The following is a 20,960-nucleotide window of genomic DNA, read 5'->3' on the forward strand; positions in this document are numbered from 1 at the left end:
GTATGGCCTTTGGGGTATGAAAAGTTTAGATCTGTGCGACTACTCAGCACAGTACAGCTTTGTGTGGCACTGTTGTAGAATCAGTGTACAGCAAAGAGTTTTTGCAGTGTATGGAGGTGCCAGGACTATATAGGATCATTGTTTGGGAAATTGAGTATGAATACAAATTGTCTTCTTGTTGAGTGATATCTTCACAATATTAACCGTAAATTGCCAAAATTGGAACATTTAAAGGGGTTGTCCAGAAAAAGAAACAACCTGTGTATGGTGTCAAATAGTATAATAAAGCAACTAACTAATACAGTAAAATGTTATTAGCCATATTGCAGAGATCTTCCATATCAGCTGTGTTCTTTTCCTTGTAAACTGTCACATCACAGGCTCTCAAAACAGTGTGCTCCATCCCTCTTTCTCTCCTGTCAGCACAGGACAAGACCAATGATGTGAAGAGGGAGTGGTATTACTGCTTATTAAATTCATGACTCATTAGATAATGCAGTAGGAAGCCTTTCTCAGTCATAATAGTTTCCATCAGAATGGGCTCCCTGCTGCCTTATCTAATAAGTCAGAAATCTGATGAGCAATTCTACCAGCTTCTCCCTTCACATCATTGTTTTTGTCCCATGCTAACAGGAGGTGAGGTCGTGAGAAGAGACAGAGCAGGCTGCTTTCAGAGCCTGTGACGTCACATCGTACAAGAGAAAGAACACAGCTGACATGGAAGATCTCTGCACTATGGCTAATAACATTATATTAGTACATAGCTTTATTATACTTTTTGACACCATACACAGGTTGGTTCTTTCGCTGGACAACCCCTTTAAACCCTATGAATTTGTGCAACATGCAAAAAAAAATTTTTCTCAGCCACACGACAATATACTATATATTGAGGCTGGATCATTGCTACTGGGACACTATACTAAGGAGAGGCCATCAATTATGGAATCTGGGAAAGCCCTTCAAAGGAGATATACCATGCAGGAGACATAACGACACTCCCCCTCCATATAGCTCTATAGGCGAGCTGGCGATAGCCGAATGGGTCTCCCATAGAGATATATGGAGGGGGAGTGTCGGCCGCAGCTTCCCGCAGGGATCATGACGCTCTGTTCCCTGGGAGAGCAGGAGGCCAGTGCAGGTCCAACTGCTGGGACCCCCCCCCCCCAGATCTTAAACTTCTCCTTTAACATTGTTATAATAGGATATATGTGTTTTACCTCTGATGCATTCAGTTCTAACTTTTTTATGTGGTCTTTTACATTCTTTGTTTGTCTTGCCTTATCTTATAATAGTAAACTGTGTAGAACATTGGATTAGGATATTTAAAGCCTTGAATCCCCCTTTGACATTATATTGTTGTATCTTGTGTATAAGATAGACAATATTTTTATGCCTCGACAAAGACTTTGATCCCGAAACGCAGCGTTGGGGTGGTGTCCCCTCAGGTTACCTTGGAGCATTTTTAGACTAAGTATATTTCATTATTAGTACTGCTTTGCCTTGTAGTCCTTTTGGACACATGTTTAGATTTGTCTATCTATATACTCTGTTAGGGTTCTATTTTTTGCATATTATGTCTTATTAGCTCCTATTTGGACCTGAGGGGTCACCTATATTTGCTGTTCCTTCCTCCATCTGGGTGGAAGTCCTCCATTTTTATATATTATATATGTGTTACTAATAAAGCATATTTAGTATTTTCTATAAATGACTCCATTGGCTTTTGCGGTACAATATTTTTATGCTGCAGATAACAGTCTACTAGACTTTGGTCGCAGATACACACAGATGATATACAAGTCCACAGTTCTAAGAAATAGCAAGATATCATATTATATATATGAATAACTGTTGGATTTATTAAAGTGAAATGAGTTTCTAAGTGTAAATAAAGCTTAAGCACAATATAATGAAAAGTTCTGCAATTTTTGTCAATGAATGGTAACATTGTTGTTTGCATCCAAGGGCTTAAAGTGGTTATCCAATGAGAGGAGTTTTTATTAGAAATATGCCCAGGTTCAATGCAATAAAAAAACTAAAACAAAAAACAAAGCTCCACATACATTCCTTGCTTCCCCGCTGCCTTCAGTAATGCTGTTCCCGGTCTCCAGTGATCTCCTCTTCTGGGTGCTGGGGCCCAATATATCAATGGCTGCTCAGCCAATCACTGACCATAATGGTGTCCCATCTCAGCCAGGGATTGGCTGAGCGTCAATGTGATGTATTGGGCCTGAGTACGGCTGAAGGAGCATGACCTAAACCAGGGCTGGGGCCAATACGTCAATTGCTGCTCAGCCAATCACTGACCATAATGGTGTCTCACCTCAGCCATGGATTGGCTGAGCGTCAATGTGATGTATTGGGCCTGAGTACGGCTGAAGGAGCACGGCCTAAACCAGGGCTGGGGCCAATACGTCAATTGCTGCTCAGCCAATCACTGACCATAATGGTGTCCCACCTCAGCCATGGATTGGCTGAGCGTCAATCTGATGTATTGGGCCTGAGTACGGCTGAAGGAGCGCGGTTGAAACCGAGGCTGGGGCCAATACGTCAATTGTTGTTTAAACAATCACTGGCTGAAGTGGGACACTGCAGCGGCCAGTGATTGGCTGAACGGCAACTGATGTATTGGGTCCAAGGACCCTGAAGAGGAAAGCACCCAAGCCTGGAAGCTGCGTTACAGGAGGCATCGGGGGAGTTCGAAAGGTACGTATAGCTTTGTTTTTTTATAATTGCAGTCAGCCTGGATATCTTTCTAAAAAAAAGAAAAACCCTTCCACCGGATAACCACATTGACAGAGTTGTATGCAAAACATGGCAGATTTCTTTTTTTTAAAACACTGCCACTTCTGCCCACATGTTGTATGTGGTATTGCAGTTCGATGGTGCATCAGATGCAACAGATCCAGCATTTTGCATCTGTTGTCCTACATGGGATGGCTTCCGATCGCCAGAAATATGTAGAGCTTTAGGAAATATGTAACCAGGAATTTAGGCCCAGATTCATCAACCTTCCTGAAACCAAAACTGTCCGCTTTTGGCCATAACAGCCAATTACAGCTCTTGGTTGTAATGGGCAAAACCAGTTTTGGCTTCAGGAAGATTTATAAAACTGGGTCTTTAAATAGGTACTCCGCCCCTAGACATCTTATCCCCTATCTCAGCGGCAGGACCCCCGAGATCTCCCTGCCGTACCCGGCATTTGTTTAGAGCATCGGGTGCAGCAACGGAGGCTTGTGACGTCACGGCCACGCCCCCTCAATGCAATTCTATGGGAGGCGGCGTGGCAGCCATCACGCCCCCTCCCATAGACTTGCATTGAGGGAGCATGGCCGTGACGTCACCATCGGCGCGTGGCCGTGACGTCACGAGCCTCCGCCCCACATCGTCAGTCATTCGACACGGAGCAAGTTCGCTCTGTGCACTGGATGTCTGGGGTGCTGCATCCGAGATTGCGGGGGTCCCCAGCGCCGGGACCCTCGCGATCAGACATCTTATCCCCTATCCTTTGCTTAAAGGGGCAGAGTACGGTCCACCGAAAAGGAATTAGATTTGTGTATCTATAGATAGGGTTTGTAGTTTAATCCATAGGGTTATAGCCTTATCTTGTTGAACATGGTGCCTATAAACCATCACAGCCCCACTTGCAGCCATGTTTCTAAGTTCTTGAGGACCACCAAGGGCTCCACTGTATATTACAAGGTGTGCTAAGACATGCATTTCAGTTGTGATTCAGAAACCCATAAAACCTCTGTTTACAGGGCAATATTATAATTATAGCGTATAGACAAGCCCTTATTATTTTCTGGTGTTTGGCTACAACAAAAATAACCTTAGGTTAGGTCTCCAGACGAATGAGAATAATGCTCGGCACAATTCTTGACTATTGAACCGTCACATACTCGCGCACAAAGAAAACAAAACAACGGAGTGAAATGACCTTTGCGTGAGATAGGTGTAACACAGATGAACTAAAATAGATGACTATATGGTACTTGATTTCCTTTATGGGACTGTCTCTGCTGGTCTGGCCTATAGAAGATTAGCTGAACATCATATGGGTTACAACCATTTGGGGAACTCAGTTGTATACTTATGATAGCATCATTTGGTGGACCTGACCTGATGCTACATTTGGGCAGTGTGTCAAATATACCTAGAGATACCTAGAACTTTTATGGTCCTTGTGTAGTCCAACAGGTTTCTAAAAGACTGCTGCAAATTCTATCAGCCTGAGGTGTTTGAAGAGATGGAGGGGTTGTACGCAGCATTCATTCTTTAGATAAAAGCATTAGTAGTCAAGGTGATGGGGCAATTCAACTATAAATCTACATCTGACACATCGATGTGTCAGAAGATGACTGTGCTTGTTGATGTCTACCTACCAAACAAAAGGCTAGTGGACGTCTGGAAAGCATCCAAACCCACATAGGTTTTTCCAAATACAGTACTACACCAGCCACGCACTGTATAACTCCATAAAAGCACTAGCGACAATAGTGTTTCCTTAAAGGGGTATAGGGGATAAGATGTCTGATCGTGGGGGTCCCGCTGCTGGGACCCCTGTGATCTCTGTGCAGCACCTGGCGTTTATTTAGAACGCTGGGTGCGGGCGACGGGGGTCGTGACGTCACAGCCACGCCCCCTCAATTCAAGTCTATGGGAGGGGGCATGGCAACTGCCATGCCCCCTCCCATAGACTTGAATTGAGGGGGCGTGGCCTCACAAGGGGGCGTAGTTGTGATGTCATGACCCCCGCCGTCCGCACCCAGCATTCGGAACAAAATGTTCCGAACACTAGGGAAGCGGAGTACCCCTTTAAGGGTGTAAGTGGGTTCCCCACCCACAGTTTTAACTGAAGTGCCTCCATAACAGTTCTGTGCCAGAGTACCTTAACAACAATGCTAGTAACAGCACCACGGCTCCACCTACAGTGCCTTAATACCACTACCATGACACAGTGTTTCAATAAAAGGTTCTTTTTACACCACGTTTTTTTCAAAAAAATAAATAAAATGGAGTAGAGTAGAGGTCTACATTTGCTGTACACGTTGGTAGATTTCCCGATGTGAATTCAAATAGAGAAAAAAACAGACACGGTCGCACATCCGCAACATGCACAATGATCTAAGGCTTCTCAGCAACATTTATTAAACTAACAGGTCGTTTATGGTCATGAAGTGCAAGCCCACTAGCCATGTCATGGCCACCTGTATACAGCAAACAAGTGGTGTAGGAAGTACCTAACAATACCCACAGTGCAAACTGCAATTCCTCGATAGTGGTAAAAGAACACAGTGCCTAAATTACAGTGCTAGTAGCAGTACCCACATAGTATTTTCATGCCATAGTTACTCAAAAAGGCTTTGTACACATATCGTTCAATTCTTCTCATTGAGAGTACTCCCAGATGCCAACCTCCAGAAAAGGTAGCAAAGTATGCCACTATATGGGGGTATGGTGCAATAAGTCACGGCACAATATATATTTTTTCCCACTGCATTCCCATTATGCCAATCCATACCGGCTTGGTTTATGCCAAGATTATGCTACTTTGTTTAATGCACAGGGGGCTATAGGTATGTTCGTTGAATGTGCCTGGAGGTTACCTAGCACGTATTGAATCTGTTCACATAACATGATCTGAACAGATCCTTACAATGACATGACTGTTCCATCCAGCAGTTTAATTGTCAAATTGCCACCATGCCACAGCTCTTCAATGAGTGGATATTACTATTGGAGCTTTGTGATAGCTGTATATGCAGTTATTGGCTCTTAAATAATAGGCACTTAATTCTGTTTTTCCCGCGCCGAAGTACGCACTTAGTACAAGGTGAGACTGCGGTTACCTATTAACCAGATAGAATCAGTAACAATAATACACTTGGTTGGGTGAGAGTAAAAGGGCAGAGATAGATTGACTTGTAACAACACAACCTGCTGTACACACAATATAGAGCCAGTATGAATGCTATATCCATCACTATGTGTCTTCTAATCTCTTAGGTTATTTACAAGCCTTCTGGGGTTCCCCTGGGGTTTTTTGCTTCTTTTGATGCCCATGACTTCATGCATTTGGCTCCATACTGCATACAGTATTTATTTGCACAAAAAGATGGCATCCTCAGTGGTATACAGTTTTACGCAGATGCAGAAAGCAAAGCATATAGTGGAGAATACGGTATGATACAATGCAGAAGACTAGGGTTGTGACTAGGGTCACAAAACCAAAGATCACTGTGTCACACTGTGTGAATTGCTCAGAATTGCAGCTAAGTCCAGTGAAGAGGGTCGTGTTGCAACCCAGAACTGGCCGTGATCTTACAGTCACAAGACATCCATCTTGGATTGATTCCTTTTCAGGTCACAGTCGCTACCACTTTTGGGTCGGAGTGCAACCCCATTTACTTACCTTAGTAACCCAACGCAATCAACACTGCCATCATTGGTTGTCCGCCCCTGTTGCAGCCCAAATTGCTGTGTAGCCCTAGGTAAATACAGGCCTATAGGGACTGCATGTGCCACTCTACATGCCTTGCCAGGTACATGACCCCTTGTTTTACACATTTTATATTACTTCATCTTGACGTATAGGACTTTTCAGGTGAATTCCCATCCATGTTATATGTTTATGGGATATCTGTTTTAGAAAACTGATGACATAGTGTCCACCTAAACTGATGACATAGTGTCCACCTAAACTGATGACATAGTGTCCACCTAAACTGTTCATATAGTGTCCACCTAAACTGATGACATAGTATCCACCTAAACTGATGACATAGTGTCCACCTAAACTGATCATATAGTGTCCACCTAAACTGATGACATAGTGTCCACCTAAACTGATGACATAGTGTCCACTTAAACTGATCACATAGTGTCCACCTAAACTGATGACATAGTATCCACCTAAACTGATGACATAGTATCCACCTAAACTGATCACATAGTGTCCACCTAAACTGATGACATAGTGTCCACCTAAACTTATCACAGTGTCCACCTACTCTGATGACAAATTGTCCACCTAAACTGATGACATAGTGTCTACCTAAACTGATGACATAGTGTCCACCTAAACCGATCACATAGTGTCCACCTAAACTGATGACACAGTGTCCACCTAAACTGATGACATAGTGTCCACCTAAACCGATGACATAGTGTCCACCTAAACCGATGACAGTGTCCACCTAAACTGATGACATAGTGTCCACCTAAACTGATGACATAGTGTCCACCTAAACCGATCACATAGTGTCCACCTAAACCGATGACATAGTGTCCACCTAAACTGATGACATAGTGTCCACCTAAACTGATGACATAGTGTCCACCTAAACCGATGACATAGTGTCCGCCTAAACCGATGACAGTGTCCACCTAAACTGATGACATAGTGTCCACCTAAACTGATGACATAGTGTCCACCTAAACCGATGACATAGTGTCCACCTAAACTGATGACATAGTGTCCACCTAAACTGATGACATAGTGTCCACCTAAACTGATGACATAGTGTCCACCTAAACCGATGACATAGTGTCCACCTACACTGATGACATAGTGTCCACCTAAACTGATGACATAGTGTCCACCTACACTGATGACATAGTGTCCACCTACACTGATGACATAGTGTCCACCTAAACTGATGACATAGTGTCCACCTAAACTGATGACATAGTGTCCACCTAAACTGATGACATAGTGACCACCTACACTGATGACATAGTGTCCACCTAAACTGATGACATAGTGTCCACCTACACTGATGACATAGTGTCCACCTAAACTGATGACATAGTGTCCACCTAAACCGATGACATAGTGTCCACCTAAACTGATGACATAGTGTCCACCTAAACTGATGACATAGTGTCCACCTACACTGATGACATAGTGTCCACCTACACTGATGACATAGTGTCCACCTACACTGATGACATAGTGTCCACCTACACTAATGACATAGTGTCCACCTAAACTGATGACATAGAGTCCACCTAAACTGATCACATAGTGTCCACCTAAACTGATCACATAGTGTCCACCTACTAGTACCCTAGCAATCACCTGTAATCTTTGGAGAAACTTAGCAGTATTCAATTCCTTGCAGTACCATCACAGGGGAAATGAGGCATTAGATGACAGTATCTCTAAGATCACGCTATGCCCACCCAGATCCCTCCCACCTTCTTCTTCTTCTCACTCAGGTGTGGCAGTAGGAGGAGATGGGAGGGGTCCAGTTGGGCATAGTGGTGTTAGAAATACAGTCACACCCCTAGTGCACCAATCTGCATATTAAGTAATAACATTTTCCCGGACAACGTAGTACATCAACATACTAAAGGTAGCATTCATTACACAATAGCATTCTCTATCCAGCAATACCAGCTGTTCAATTTAACCAAAACTGGTCATAGACTCCCTTTAATGCAGACTTGATGCTCAGAAGTACAAATTTGGTTACATTTCTCTCTGACATTATTAAAGGAGTACTCCAGGATCTGAAAACTTATCCCCTATTCTAAGGATAGGGGAAACATTTTTTTTTAATGGCAGGGGTCCGACTGATTGGGACCGCCTGCGTTCTCCCGTACGGGGCATCGGCAGTCTGCACAAAGGTCGTGTGTCAACCACCGCATGAAGCGGCGGCCGACATGCCCCCTCAATACAGTGCTATGGCAGAGCCGGAGGTTGCCAAATGCCCCGCTCTGGCTCTCCCATAGCGTTGTATTGAGGGGTCGCATGGGCCACTGCTTCATGTGGTGGTCGAAACACCCCCTTTCTGCCAACTGCCGGGGCCCCGTACGGGAGATCGCGGGGGGTCCCAGGATAGGGGATACGTTTTCTTAAACTGGAGTACTCCTTTAAAATTTGATTATCATTTAATAATCTTTTATTATGTTTATCATTGTCTCCCTCTGCCAACTGGCATAACTATTACAACCTGACAAATTCGTACACTCGCTACTTAACAGACTCTCAGTTTACATTCCCGTATTTTTTGTTGGGGGTTTCACCGATAACTTTTTGTTGTCTCTATGGTAATAGATGGAGTTAAAGACTTGAATGCTAGTGGTGGTCTCTGTATTTGGCAGTACACTCCACTATGTCCCCAGGGCAGCCACTTGCTCAGACACTGTGTGGCATATTGCCATCCATTCAAGTGTGCCAACCAGATTCTGATGTCTGAAACCAAAGGGAGGGGGGTGTAATAGTGTCGGCTTTATAAGTAACTAGAAATGTATCCCAGTTCTCCAACAGAGAAAAGAAAATGCAAGATGAAACCTTTTTGAGATGGCGGTGGTCTTCTGTATAATGGACGGAAAATCTGTCAAACAAAATCTGGCCTGGATAAAAGGGGTTGTCTTCTCCAAAGGGGTAGTTTTTTGGAGAGGTATTATTGTATTGATGTCACGTCCCGTCCCCTCAATGCATGTCTATGGGAGGGGGCGTGACATCCGTCACACCCCCTCCCATAGACTTGCATTGAGGGGGCGGGGCATGACATCATGAGGGGGCAGGACTATAACGTAACAAGCTCCCGGCGCTGACTCCAGCGTTCGGAACAGTTTGTTCCAAACGCTGAGCCGCGGAGTACCCCTTTAAGGCATAAGTAGGATTCAAGCCTTTAACCTCCGTCTTGCACACAGATATGGGATTGATAGCATCCCATGTGCCAAAGAGGTTGCCAGCAGGCCACTTTGCCATGGCCAGGGTATATACAGGACTAGAGAAACAAGCAGGATATTTGCTGCCCTTGCCCTATATCTTCGTTCCCTGGTCAGGGCAAAGTGGCTCATTAGCTGCCCCTTTGGCACCTAGGGTACTTAGATACAGGCAGGGGTCAAGTCGTGGGTAAAAAAGTGCAGGAACTCACCCAAGATTTCCACTCAAGGACTGGTCCTGCAGGACTGTTCCTGCTAATGGGAACGGTGTTCCTGCTGTGGAAAAAGGGCAGGAACTCAGTTCCCATGCGTTCCTGCAGGACTTGAGATACAGGGCTAGGGCAGCAAAATTTATCTTTGCCCTGGGTAAAGGAAATCACTGCTACAAGTCTGGTTTAGGATACTTTTTATGTAAGTTTTTCGTAAATGTGGAGTTTACTCTCGGTAGCAGGAAGCACAGCAAAACTGTTATCTGCAATGGCCTGTGCAGTAAACACTTTAAATATACTTTAAACACTTTAAATATACTTTAAATATAAAGATGACTCACTCCCCGCCCCCCTTATCCAGCATTTCTGGAAAGTGAGCACCTCAACCGCTGTTTCTTAGACTATTGCAGCTATATTAGACATTCCATACAAAGAAATAGAGGGGGGGGGGCTCAACCACAATATTGAATACGGGGTTGACAACACCCCTGAGGAAGTCGCTTGTGATGAAACGCGTGGGATTCCTGTGGCCCCGTTCCAGTTCCATCACCTGTATCGCTGGCTCCTGCTTGGTTTGCTATGCTTGTATTATGGGATGCTCATGTTTATTATCAATTCTTGGCTAGATTATGTGAAATTTGAGATTGTGTTCCTTATGATAATCTTATTCATATTATAGCCTTGAATATATTTGCCATTTGCATATATTGCTTCATACATCAGCAACTTGAATAGCATCCATAATCTTTTTTACACATAAGCCCAGATTTATGAAACTGTATGAGAGAAAAAGTGGAGGGATTTTCCCACAGCAACCAATCACTGTTCAGCTTTCACTTTACCAGAGCGTGTTAGCTGACCTGTGATTGGTTGCTGGGGGAAAATCTCTCCACTTTTTCTCTCACACAGTTTGATAAATCTGGGCCATACTGTTTAACATTATTGCAGCACAGCAATTGGGAGCATTGTGGGAGATTAATCAAAACCTGTCCAGAGGAAAAGTTGCTGAGTTGCCCATAGCAACCAATCAGATCGCTGCTTTCATTTTTGAAAAGGCCTCTGAGAAATGAAAGCAGCGATCTGATTGGTTGCTATGGGCAACTCAGCAACTTTTCCTCTGGACAGGTTTTGATAAATCTCCCCCAACGGGGGAGATTTATCAAAACCTGTCCAGAGGAAAAGTTTACCAATTGCCCATAGCAGCCAATCAGATCGCTGCTTTCATTTCTCAGAGGCCTTTTCAAAAATGAAAGCAGCGATCTGATTGGTTGCTATGGGCAACTGGTAAACTTTTCCTCTGGACAGGTTTTGATAAATATCCCCCATTGTGTACGATTTACCATCATATAGCAGGATGGGGTCCTACCTCGGTAGTGGGGGTTCGTGGCCCTGCTCCGAGGTAGTGTTGTGGCTCTATGTGAGCATTTGTATATGTCGTTTTTTGATACAGAATACAAATATTTTGCCATAATTGTAAATCTAGTGGTGTTCACTTATTCGGCGGTGTCTTTTCTGGGATGTGGCTATATTAGACATATCCAAATCGGCCACATCGTAAGAAATGCTGCACATTGCTTTAAAACGGAGTCTTCAGAGCCCTGCAAAGAAGTTTGCACTGAAGGGGTGAGAAGAGGCCTTGCTCTCGCCTCCTCCAGTACAACGCTGCCATTGTGTGCTCCCGTCCCTCCCATCTCTTTCTCTCGTTCCCAGCTCCCCCCCCCCCCCCCTACAACCTCCTCGCCACAATTTGTAGTAGTAGAAATATGCAGTAGCAATGCCTTCTGAATCTAAAATGAATTCTGTGGAATGTACGTGGCTACGATTTCACTTTTTGGATTTTCTTTTCGTTTTATTGATTGTCTGCGACATTAATCCAGCCATTGTACTGGGCAGCTGAAAGAATTTCCACTCGGAATACATTTATATATGAATGTACTTAGTTCGACGTGAAGGCTTAATTATGGCCTGATAGTTTTTTTTCCCTGCCCCCTTCCTCTATGTATGTTTTTGACTGAAGCCCATACTCCGATATTGAGTTGTCTATTTGAAGTCCAAGTTGTATGCTTCTATTTTTTTAAAGGGGTTCTCACATTGTTAGGATAGGCCTTTATTGTAGTATTTGTGGGGATCTCACCTCCAGGACCCCTGTTCTAATGAGCACCATAAAGGGGCCATAGTATTTCTAGGTCACTTTAAAGGGGTACTCCGCCCCTAGACATCTTATCTCCTATCTAAAGGATAGTGTGATATGGGGTATGAGATGCAGGGCAGATGGAATTACCCTTGGAGCAGATGGCATTAACCCCTTGTATTCGGGCGTGGTTTATCCTCAATACCACCCGAGGGTATACCGCTGGATCCTGGGCTAGCCGCGGGGACAATAATGGCTCCGACGCCAAGTTACGGACAAAGGTAGCTTTACTGAGTGACAGATGGTACAGTCTCTACAGTTCATCCAGGACCACGGAGGTGACCAGTGACTTCAGAGACCTTAAGGGCTTGCTGGGACTTGTAGTAGAAAGGGACAATTTAGTGCAGGCCACGGTGACTTGACAGATGACTTGACTTGACTTGACTGACTGACAATGCTGTGACTGTGGCTTACTTGTAGACTTGTAGCTTGTGGCTGCAGACTTGACTTGAGGCTCCTATGACTCCAGACTCTTAGGCTCGACTTCACCTCGGCAAAGACTCAAGAACTAAGAGAGAAGAGACTCATCCCAGGGCTTTTATAGGGGAGACCCTGGTGGGGTCCCATTGGTCACTCTTAAGTAACCTGGTCACTGATACCTCCTGGGTAACAATCACATGACAACTGAATGTTACGAAGGCAATGGGGGGAGCGCTGGAGATATGTACAGGTTTGTTTCTTCTTATAACAGACAGCCTGGGCATCTATATACAGTTATGGCCGTAAATGTTGGCACCCCTGAATTTTTTTTAGAAAATGAAGTATTTCTCACAGAAAAGGATTGCAGTAACACATGTTTTGCTATAAACATGTTTATTCCCTGTGTGTATTGGAACTAAACCAAAAAAGGGAGGAAAAAAAGCAAATTGGGCATAATGTCACCAAACTCCAAAAATGGACTGGACAAAATTATTGGCACCCTTTAAAAATTGTGGAAAAATAAGATTGTTTCAAGCATGTGATGCTCCTTTAAACTCACCTGGGGCAAGTGACAGGTGTGGGCAATATAAAAATCACACCTGAAAGCAGATAAAAAGGAGAGAAGTTCACTTAGTCTTGGCTTTGTATGCCTGTGTGTGCCACACTAAGCATGGACAACAGAAAGGGGAGAAGAGAACTGTCTGAGGACTTGAGAACCAAAATTGTGGAAAAACATCAACAATCTCAAGGTTACAAGTCCATCTCCAGAGATCTAGATTTGCCTTTGTCCACAGTGTGCAACATTATCAAGAAGTTTGCAACCCATGGCACTGTAGCTAATCTCTCTGGGCGTGGACGGAAGAGAAAAAATGATGAAAGGTGTCAACGCAGGATAGTCCGGATGGTGGATAAGCAACCCCAAACAAGTTCCAAAGATATTCAAGCTGTCCTGCAGGCTCAGGGAGCATCAGTGTTAGTGCAAACTATCCATCGACATTTAAATGAAATTAAACGCTATGGCAAGAGACCTAGGAGGACCCCACTGCTGACACAGAGACATAAAAAAGCAAGAATACATTTTGCCAAAATGAACTTGAGTAAGCCAAAATCCTTCTGGGAAAACGTCTTTTGGACAGATCAAACCAAGATAGAGCTTTTTGATAAAGCACATCATCATACTGTTTACTGAAAATGGAATGAGGCCTACAAAGAAAAGAACACAGTGCCTACAGTGAAATATGGTGGAGGTTCAATGATGTTTTGGGTTGTTTTGCTGCCTCTGGCACTGGGTGCCTTGAATGTGTACAAGGCATCATGAAATCTGAGGATTACCAACAGATTTTGGGTCGCACTGTACAGCCCAGTGTCAGAAAGCTGTGTTTGCGTCCGAGATCTTGGGTCTTCCAGCAGGACAATGACCCCAAACATATGTCAAAAAGCCCCCAGAAATGGATGGCAACAAGGCGCTGGAGAGTTCTGAAGTGGCAGCAATGAGTCCAGATCTAAATCCCATTGAACACCTGTGGAGAGATCTTAAAATTGGTGTTGGGAAAAGGCGCCTTCCAATAAGAGAGACCTGGAGCAGTTTACAAAGGAAGAGTGGCCCAACATTCCGGCTGAGAGGTGTAAGAAGCTTATTGATAGTTATAGAAAGTGACTGATTTCAGTTACATTTTCCAAAGGGTGTGCAACCAAATATTAAAGGAGAACTCCAGAATATAAAAATTGTCCCCCATACTGCCGGCAGTAAAAAAATAAAGATGTACATACCTTCCTCCGCTCTCCCAGGGCCTCCGGTAACCGTCTCCGGTCTCCGCCGCAATCCTCTTCCTGGTTGCTGGTGGTCGGCGAGTCATGCTGCACTCAGCCAATCACCGGCCACAGTGAAGTCCCGATTTGGCCGGCGATAGGCTGAGCGGCAGTGTTACGTTTTCGGCCCCGGCAGCAGGTGCCGGTGTAGTGAAGAATTTTGTGTCCTGAAGCGTTCTCACACTGCCACTCAGCCTATCGCCGGCCGAGTCGGGACTTCACTGCGGCCGTGATTGGCAGTGAGTGAGTACCGTATGACTCGCCAACCACCTGCAACCAGGAAGAGGATCGCGGCGTAGACCGGAGCCGGTTACCGGAGGCCCCGGGGGAGCGGAGGAAGGTATGTACATCTTTATTTCTTTTACTGCCGGCAGTATAGGGGACAATTTTTATATTCTGGAGTTCTCCTTTAATATTTGGTTGCACACCCTTTGGAAAATATAACTGAAATCAGTCACTTTCTATAACTATCAATAAGCTTCTTTTAAGTTAAGGGTGCCAATAATTTTGTCCAGCCCATTTTTGGAGTTTGGTGACATTATGTCCAATTTGCTTTTTTCCTCCCTTTTGTGGTTTAGTTCCAATACACACAAAGGGAATAAACATGTGTATAGCAAAACATGTGTTACTGCAATCCTTTTCTGTGAGAAATACTTCATTTTCTTGAAAAAATCCAGAGGTGCCAACATTTACGGCCACGACTGTAGATATATATATATATGTATATAAAGCCCTTCTCACCGACGAGTAAACCCTTTTAATATCGAGTTCCTTTAAACTTATTGGAAAAACAGAAGGTCCCAGTCAATAAAAATTTCTGGCTCTAAAATTAGGTGGTTGTTTCCAGCTCCAAAAAAATGATGTTCAAAAAACACATCTTCCCCAATTTTTTTGTGTTATTATTGTGCCAGAATCAGATGATTTGCAAATTGCATAATAGCATTTACTGTAGCACAAAAAAATAAAAAATAAAAAGCCTGAAAAAATATTTGAAAAAATGGCAGAAAATATATCTAAAATTGTATGCATTTGGGATAAGAAACGGACATCTTTTTGAGGTTGATCATTTGGATCAGAAAACTGAGTGCGCACTTAGCCTTAGGCTGGAATCACACATGCAGTTTTTGTGTCAGTTTATGATTCGCCTTTTATCATATAATGGAAAGACAGATATTTCCCCTCTTTTTTGTATCCACTTGTGTGTTTTGCTAAAAATATATGTATGATTCCAGCCTAAATCATACAGAATTTACAACAGAGGCTGCAAATGGAGCCTCAAACACATGAACAGAAAGCTGAAATATAACTGAGCCTGAAATATCTTCTGTCCTGTTATCTGAGCGTAGAGAATGAAGTTCTGGACCCTGCATGTGGAATGGAAAAAGGATTTATGAAGTAACTGGAGTCTATACTATTTTGCGTAGTTCAGTCATCTGCCAGGCTTAAAAAAAATAGAATCACAATGCAATACGCAGCTTTATGTAAAATCTAGATCTGGAATTGAAGGATTTCAAGTGAGAAAACAGATTTTTGTTCTGAAATCCCAATTCCTGTACTTTCAGTTTTACACTACCGTCTAAATGAGTTTACAAGGAAAAGAAAAAATGGCTGACTTCCACTACAACAGAAAAACCTCTTCCCGTTCAGAGAAAAGCCACCAATCTCATAAGGCCTAAGGTTAATTTCAGTATGTAATGAGATGTTTGACTTTTGACCTTCTATATTGACTTTAAAGTGGTAAAAGGAGATGAAGACAAAGTTTCTCCTTGTTTGTGCAAAAGTGCAAAATTTAACCCCTGCGCAGGATGATGGTCTGGTCGTGGGAAAAGGCTTCATGGGTAGAGATGAGTGAATCTTCCGAAATTTGTCTGGGATCCAATTTGCTCGATTCGACCATCAGATTTCATTCTGATTTAATGGTATGTCAGGAGCAGGGACTCCTTTCAAAGGCTGGAATCCCTGCTCCTGTACAATGAGTGGCCAAGCATACTTATGCATCATCACTCTCCTGAATGTACTTTTCATGGTGCCCCACGCCGATAGGGTGCCACACAATTCAACCATAACAAAACCCAAAAATTAGGATTTTGATGAATCTGAATTAAATTTGACGTTAATACAGTTTTTTTTCAGAATAAATTTGCTCATCTCTATTCATGGGAAAAGATTGGTTTGAGTTCACACCTGTACCATTAATAAAATTTTTCTGTTCTGTCATATGCTGAATGTATTGCACGACAAGTCACCAAAGGTGCCTGACAGACCAAATTGACTCGTAAAGGGGTTTGTCAAGTTCCATTTTGGTTTGCATAATTTTGACAGAAAGAGTACTGTTGCATGCTGTGTTGTTCAGTCAAATATGTTGGAATCTTCTTTGAAGCTTTCAATCCAGTTTTAGAGGTTGATGTACTTTCTAGTAATGTTGTAGCCGGTTGCCAGACCAGTACTGATCATTGGACTTGACTTAAAGGTATAGTCTGCCCCTAGACATATTTTCCCCTATCCAAAGGATAGGGGATAAGATGTCTGATCTCCCTGCTGCACTCGACGTTTGTTTAGAGCGTCGGGTGCAGCACCGTAGGCTTGTGACATCACAGCCACACCCCTCTTATGATGTCATGGCCACGCCCCCTCAATGCAAGTCTATGGGAGGGGCGTGGTGGACGTCACGCCCCCTCCCATAGACTTGCATTGAGGGGGTATGGCCATGATGTCACGAGCGGGGCGTGACCGTGATGTCACAAGCCTCCGCTTCGCACCGCCAGTCATCCAGCACGGAGCGAAGCAAACTCTGTGCATCAGATGTATAGGGTGCCGCAGCCGAGATCGGGGGAATCCCCATCGGCGGGACCCCCGTGATCAGGGGATAAGATGACATAAAGATACATTCTTATGCTCACAACTGTGCTTTGCTCATACGTAAATATTAGTTCTAAAATAGTGCCACCATGGCTCAAAGTAAGTGTCCTAAGCCTTCAGTGTTCCTTTGAAGTTTGAATTGCTACCTTACCAGTCTGTTGCCAACTAACTGCCTTGATCATGTGGTGCCCAGGTCAGAGGTTATCAAGATTCCTATTTATTTCCTAATTATCTGTCAGTTATTTTTTTATAGAAACTGTCTGATGTGCAAGTTCCATACTACTTCAAAGGGAATGTTATGTGGTTATGATTCACTGGTGTTCCTCTGACCAAGGCTTCATCTGAGACTAGTTTGTAATGAGCGAAAGAGCCAACTATAGACTATTGTGGAATTAGTCATACACTTTCTGTAGCTGGCCATACAGTAATGCAGACTGCCTTCTGCAATGGTAAGTCATGTGTGTAATGTCATTTGTGGTTAATTTATTATGGGGGCACAGAGAATGCAGATACACCTGGGACTTGAAGTCTAAGGGTGTCCATAGGGGCATATGCAGGATTACCTCAAAGGCGGGAAATTATCCCACCACATCATGACCACATATCACCATACTGCTACTAAATAAAAGAAGCACACATACTAATATCCCCCATACAGTTGTAAATACCAGCTCTACACAGTATTTGAAGACTGTATAAGAGAATACAGTACAGTTACATCCGGTGACTCTGTTTGGAGTCGGTCACCTTCCCTTTTGCATGTCCATGACCCAGGACAATTACTTTCAGCCACAACTTATCTCTGCTGTACCTGTTAGGCAAACAATTTAGGCACTGCACTTTATACACCACTTTTACTTTTCTCCCATCTGAATTGCTCCAAACTGTAATAATATTCCTTTGGTGTCCCCCACAGTTAGGTGAATAGATAAGTGGGTGTGGGGTAGGGGTAGGCAAGTTTAGCCAACAGGTAGGTTGACAGTATGTAGTTTCCCCAATTAGGTAGGCACAAATGGTATATAGTTCCCCAGTATGCAAATGCCCCAGTGGGTAGTTTCCTCCAAATATACAGTAAGTGCCCAAGTAGGCATATAGGCCCCCAGTAAGGAGTTTTCCTAGTTTATAGGCCCCCAGTAGGTAGTTTCTCCCAGTAGGTAGCCCCCCCGCCCCCATAGTTAGTTTCCCCCTTTATGTAGGCCCCCAGTAGGTAGTTTCCCCTTGTACAGAGGCCCCATCGCCAAGCTTAACACAAACAAACAAACATCCTGCGCCCTAAGCGCACTTCCTCAGGCTGCCGATCTGCGCCTCCGCTCACAGGTGCGTATTAAATAGACAAAAATACTCACTTCTCCTGGCTCCCCTAAAGTTTAAATGAATTCGGAGAGAAGAACGACCTGTTCTAAACAAACATTTAGTGTCTCTCGAGCTATCGCTCGCATTGTAGGTATTCTTTCCTCTTCTATTCAAGCAATATTTTCTGCACCTCTCCGTTATCGAGCCCTTCAACGTCTCAAGGCTCAACATTCGGAAACCAAGGAAGAATTCCTTTGGTGGCTCCAACATATACAGTCTTGGAATGGGAAAGCAACGGGAGAGTATAGAATCAGATGCCAGCCACCTAGGTTGTGGCTCCCTTTCCACAGGAGGGAAATGGTCTGAGCAGGTTTCTTTGCCCTCAAAAGTTTCACCAAAGATCAAACTTACTGTTGTATTCTTCTGCGGATGGACAATGTGTCCGCAGTACAATATATCAACTGGTTAGGAGGCACCAGATCAAGAATGTTAGCCAACATCGCAAAATAATTTTGCCATTTTTGTCTGGACAGACATATTGTATTAAAAGCAGAATACCTTCCAGGGGTATCAAACTCCATAGCAGATTGGAACACTCATTTTTTAACAGACTACAGCGACTGGAAACTAGATCCACTCATTTTCAATCAACTCAATCACCTATGGGGTCCCATTCATTTGGATCTTTTTGCATCCTGACTGAATCGTCAACTGCCTCATTTTTACAGTTGGCATCTGGATCCGGAATCTCAGGGCACAGATGCATTACCACAGATTTGGCCCTCAAGAACGCTATATGCATTTCCTCCATTTGCTCTGATATCGAGAACACTCTTTTTAACCAGAATCCAGAAATCCACTTTGATTTTGATAACCCGATTATGGCCAACTCAAACGTGGTTTCCTCAGATCTTGAGAATGTCCATAGACTTCCCTCGCATTCTTCCGAATCATCACTCACTACTTTTAGATCAGTCAGGAAACCCTCATCCACTCATTGTGTCGGGTCTACTATCCCTAGTAGCTTGGTTCATTTCCAGGAATCAGAACGTGACCTCGAAATTTCTCAATCAGCTAGAAACATCCTCTCAGATGTTTGGGCCCCAGGTACCAGATCAGCTTATAACTCAGCCTGGAAAATTTGGTCTAATTGGTGCACACAATGGGCATTGGATCCCATACATGCACCTTTAAACCAAATAATAAATTTTCTCTCTCATTCTTTTGAAGATTGCCTGAATGGAAGCAGAAATAATCCTACAATATGAGCAATGGCTTGTAGGGACACTTATTGTTTGTTCAAAAGGGATCGCATTGAATTCAAAATTATTTTTAATTTCTTGGGGGAAGACTCAGTATGGCTGATTGAGTATTGATCAGGAATCCAAAAAATTCCACTTCTTTTGAAGGTTCAAGAACGGACTTCTCGAGATTGATTAGAAATCCGAGATTGGTAAGTAAGGTTAGTGTACAATGTAAGTGAAGATGAATGAGATTTAAAGAATCGGCCATGATGAGAATATGGTCCAGATATATTATAAGATGAACTCCTCGAGCCCTCAAAATAGTGATTACTGGTTTCAATAATTTTGTAAAGCACCAAGGGGCTGAGGTGATGGTAAAGGACAAAATTGTTAAAAATTTTAGAACTTTTAGCTGGTTCTTTTGCCCTCAAGAGTTTCGCCAAAGACAAGTAACATTGTTGTATTCTACTGCGGATGGACAACATTCCTATGGTACAATACATCAATCGACTAGTAGGTACAAAATCGAAAATGTTAGCCAATATCGCAAAATATTGTTGCCACTTTTGTCTGAATCAAAACATTATTTTGAACGCAGAATACCTCCCAGATTTGTCCAACTCCATAGCTGACTGGAACTCTTGTTTCCTGATCGACAACAAAACTCTTGAGGGCAAAAGAACTAGCCAAAAGTTGGCATTAACACCTTGTATTCGTGACGCCAGGGCATGGTTTATCCTCAATACCACCTGAATACCGCTGGATCCTGGGCTAGGCACGGGGGCAATAATGACTCTGACTCCAAGTTATGGATATCGGTAGCTTTACTGAGGTTAGACATGTGGAAAAGTTTTCCATTTTCTGTTTCCTTTTCTAGGCCGCAGACACCTTCATACCTGCAGCCACAAGATGCGGGGAGCATCTCTTCCTTCGGGATGTAGACGCATTGGAATAAATTACATCATGATATGCATGTGCATCATGATGGAAGATACTTTTCAGGCTTATAGTGGCCACAGGCATGAAGCTGCCTGCAGCCTAGAGGAGTAGCGCATTCAACCAGAGTAGTCAACCGTAGGACACCCATACAGTTTATAGGGGCTTACTGGGGCATTTAAAACCTAGAAGCCACCCCCATGCATATGTTCATGAGGGTCGAGGAGCTCTAAGTGCGTTACCTAAGTTCCATGACTCTCTGATTACGATGCCAGGAATCTATGCCTATTGGCGGGATGTCAAGGTAAAATAGTT

General features: G+C 43.5%; 1 protein-coding gene across 2 annotated transcripts in view; it reads left to right on the plus strand.

Moving 5' to 3' along the window:
* Positions 1–20,960, plus strand: part of ERBB2 (erb-b2 receptor tyrosine kinase 2) — a 117,447-nt gene that overhangs the window by 20,856 nt on the left and 75,631 nt on the right. The window contains exon 1 of one of the 2 annotated variants that reach the window (XM_056547800.1): positions 17,585–17,621. The exons of the other annotated variant lie outside the window; for it this stretch is intronic. Coding sequence (XP_056403775.1) covers positions 17,600–17,621 — 22 coding nt within the window. The 5' untranslated portion in view covers positions 17,585–17,599. Of the gene's footprint in view, positions 1–17,584; positions 17,622–20,960 lie in introns of those variants that run through there. 2 annotated transcript variants of the gene reach the window in all.

This window comes from Hyla sarda, chromosome 12 (genome assembly GCF_029499605.1).
Source record: "Hyla sarda isolate aHylSar1 chromosome 12, aHylSar1.hap1, whole genome shotgun sequence".
NCBI classification, from domain to species: domain Eukaryota; kingdom Metazoa; phylum Chordata; class Amphibia; order Anura; family Hylidae; genus Hyla; species Hyla sarda.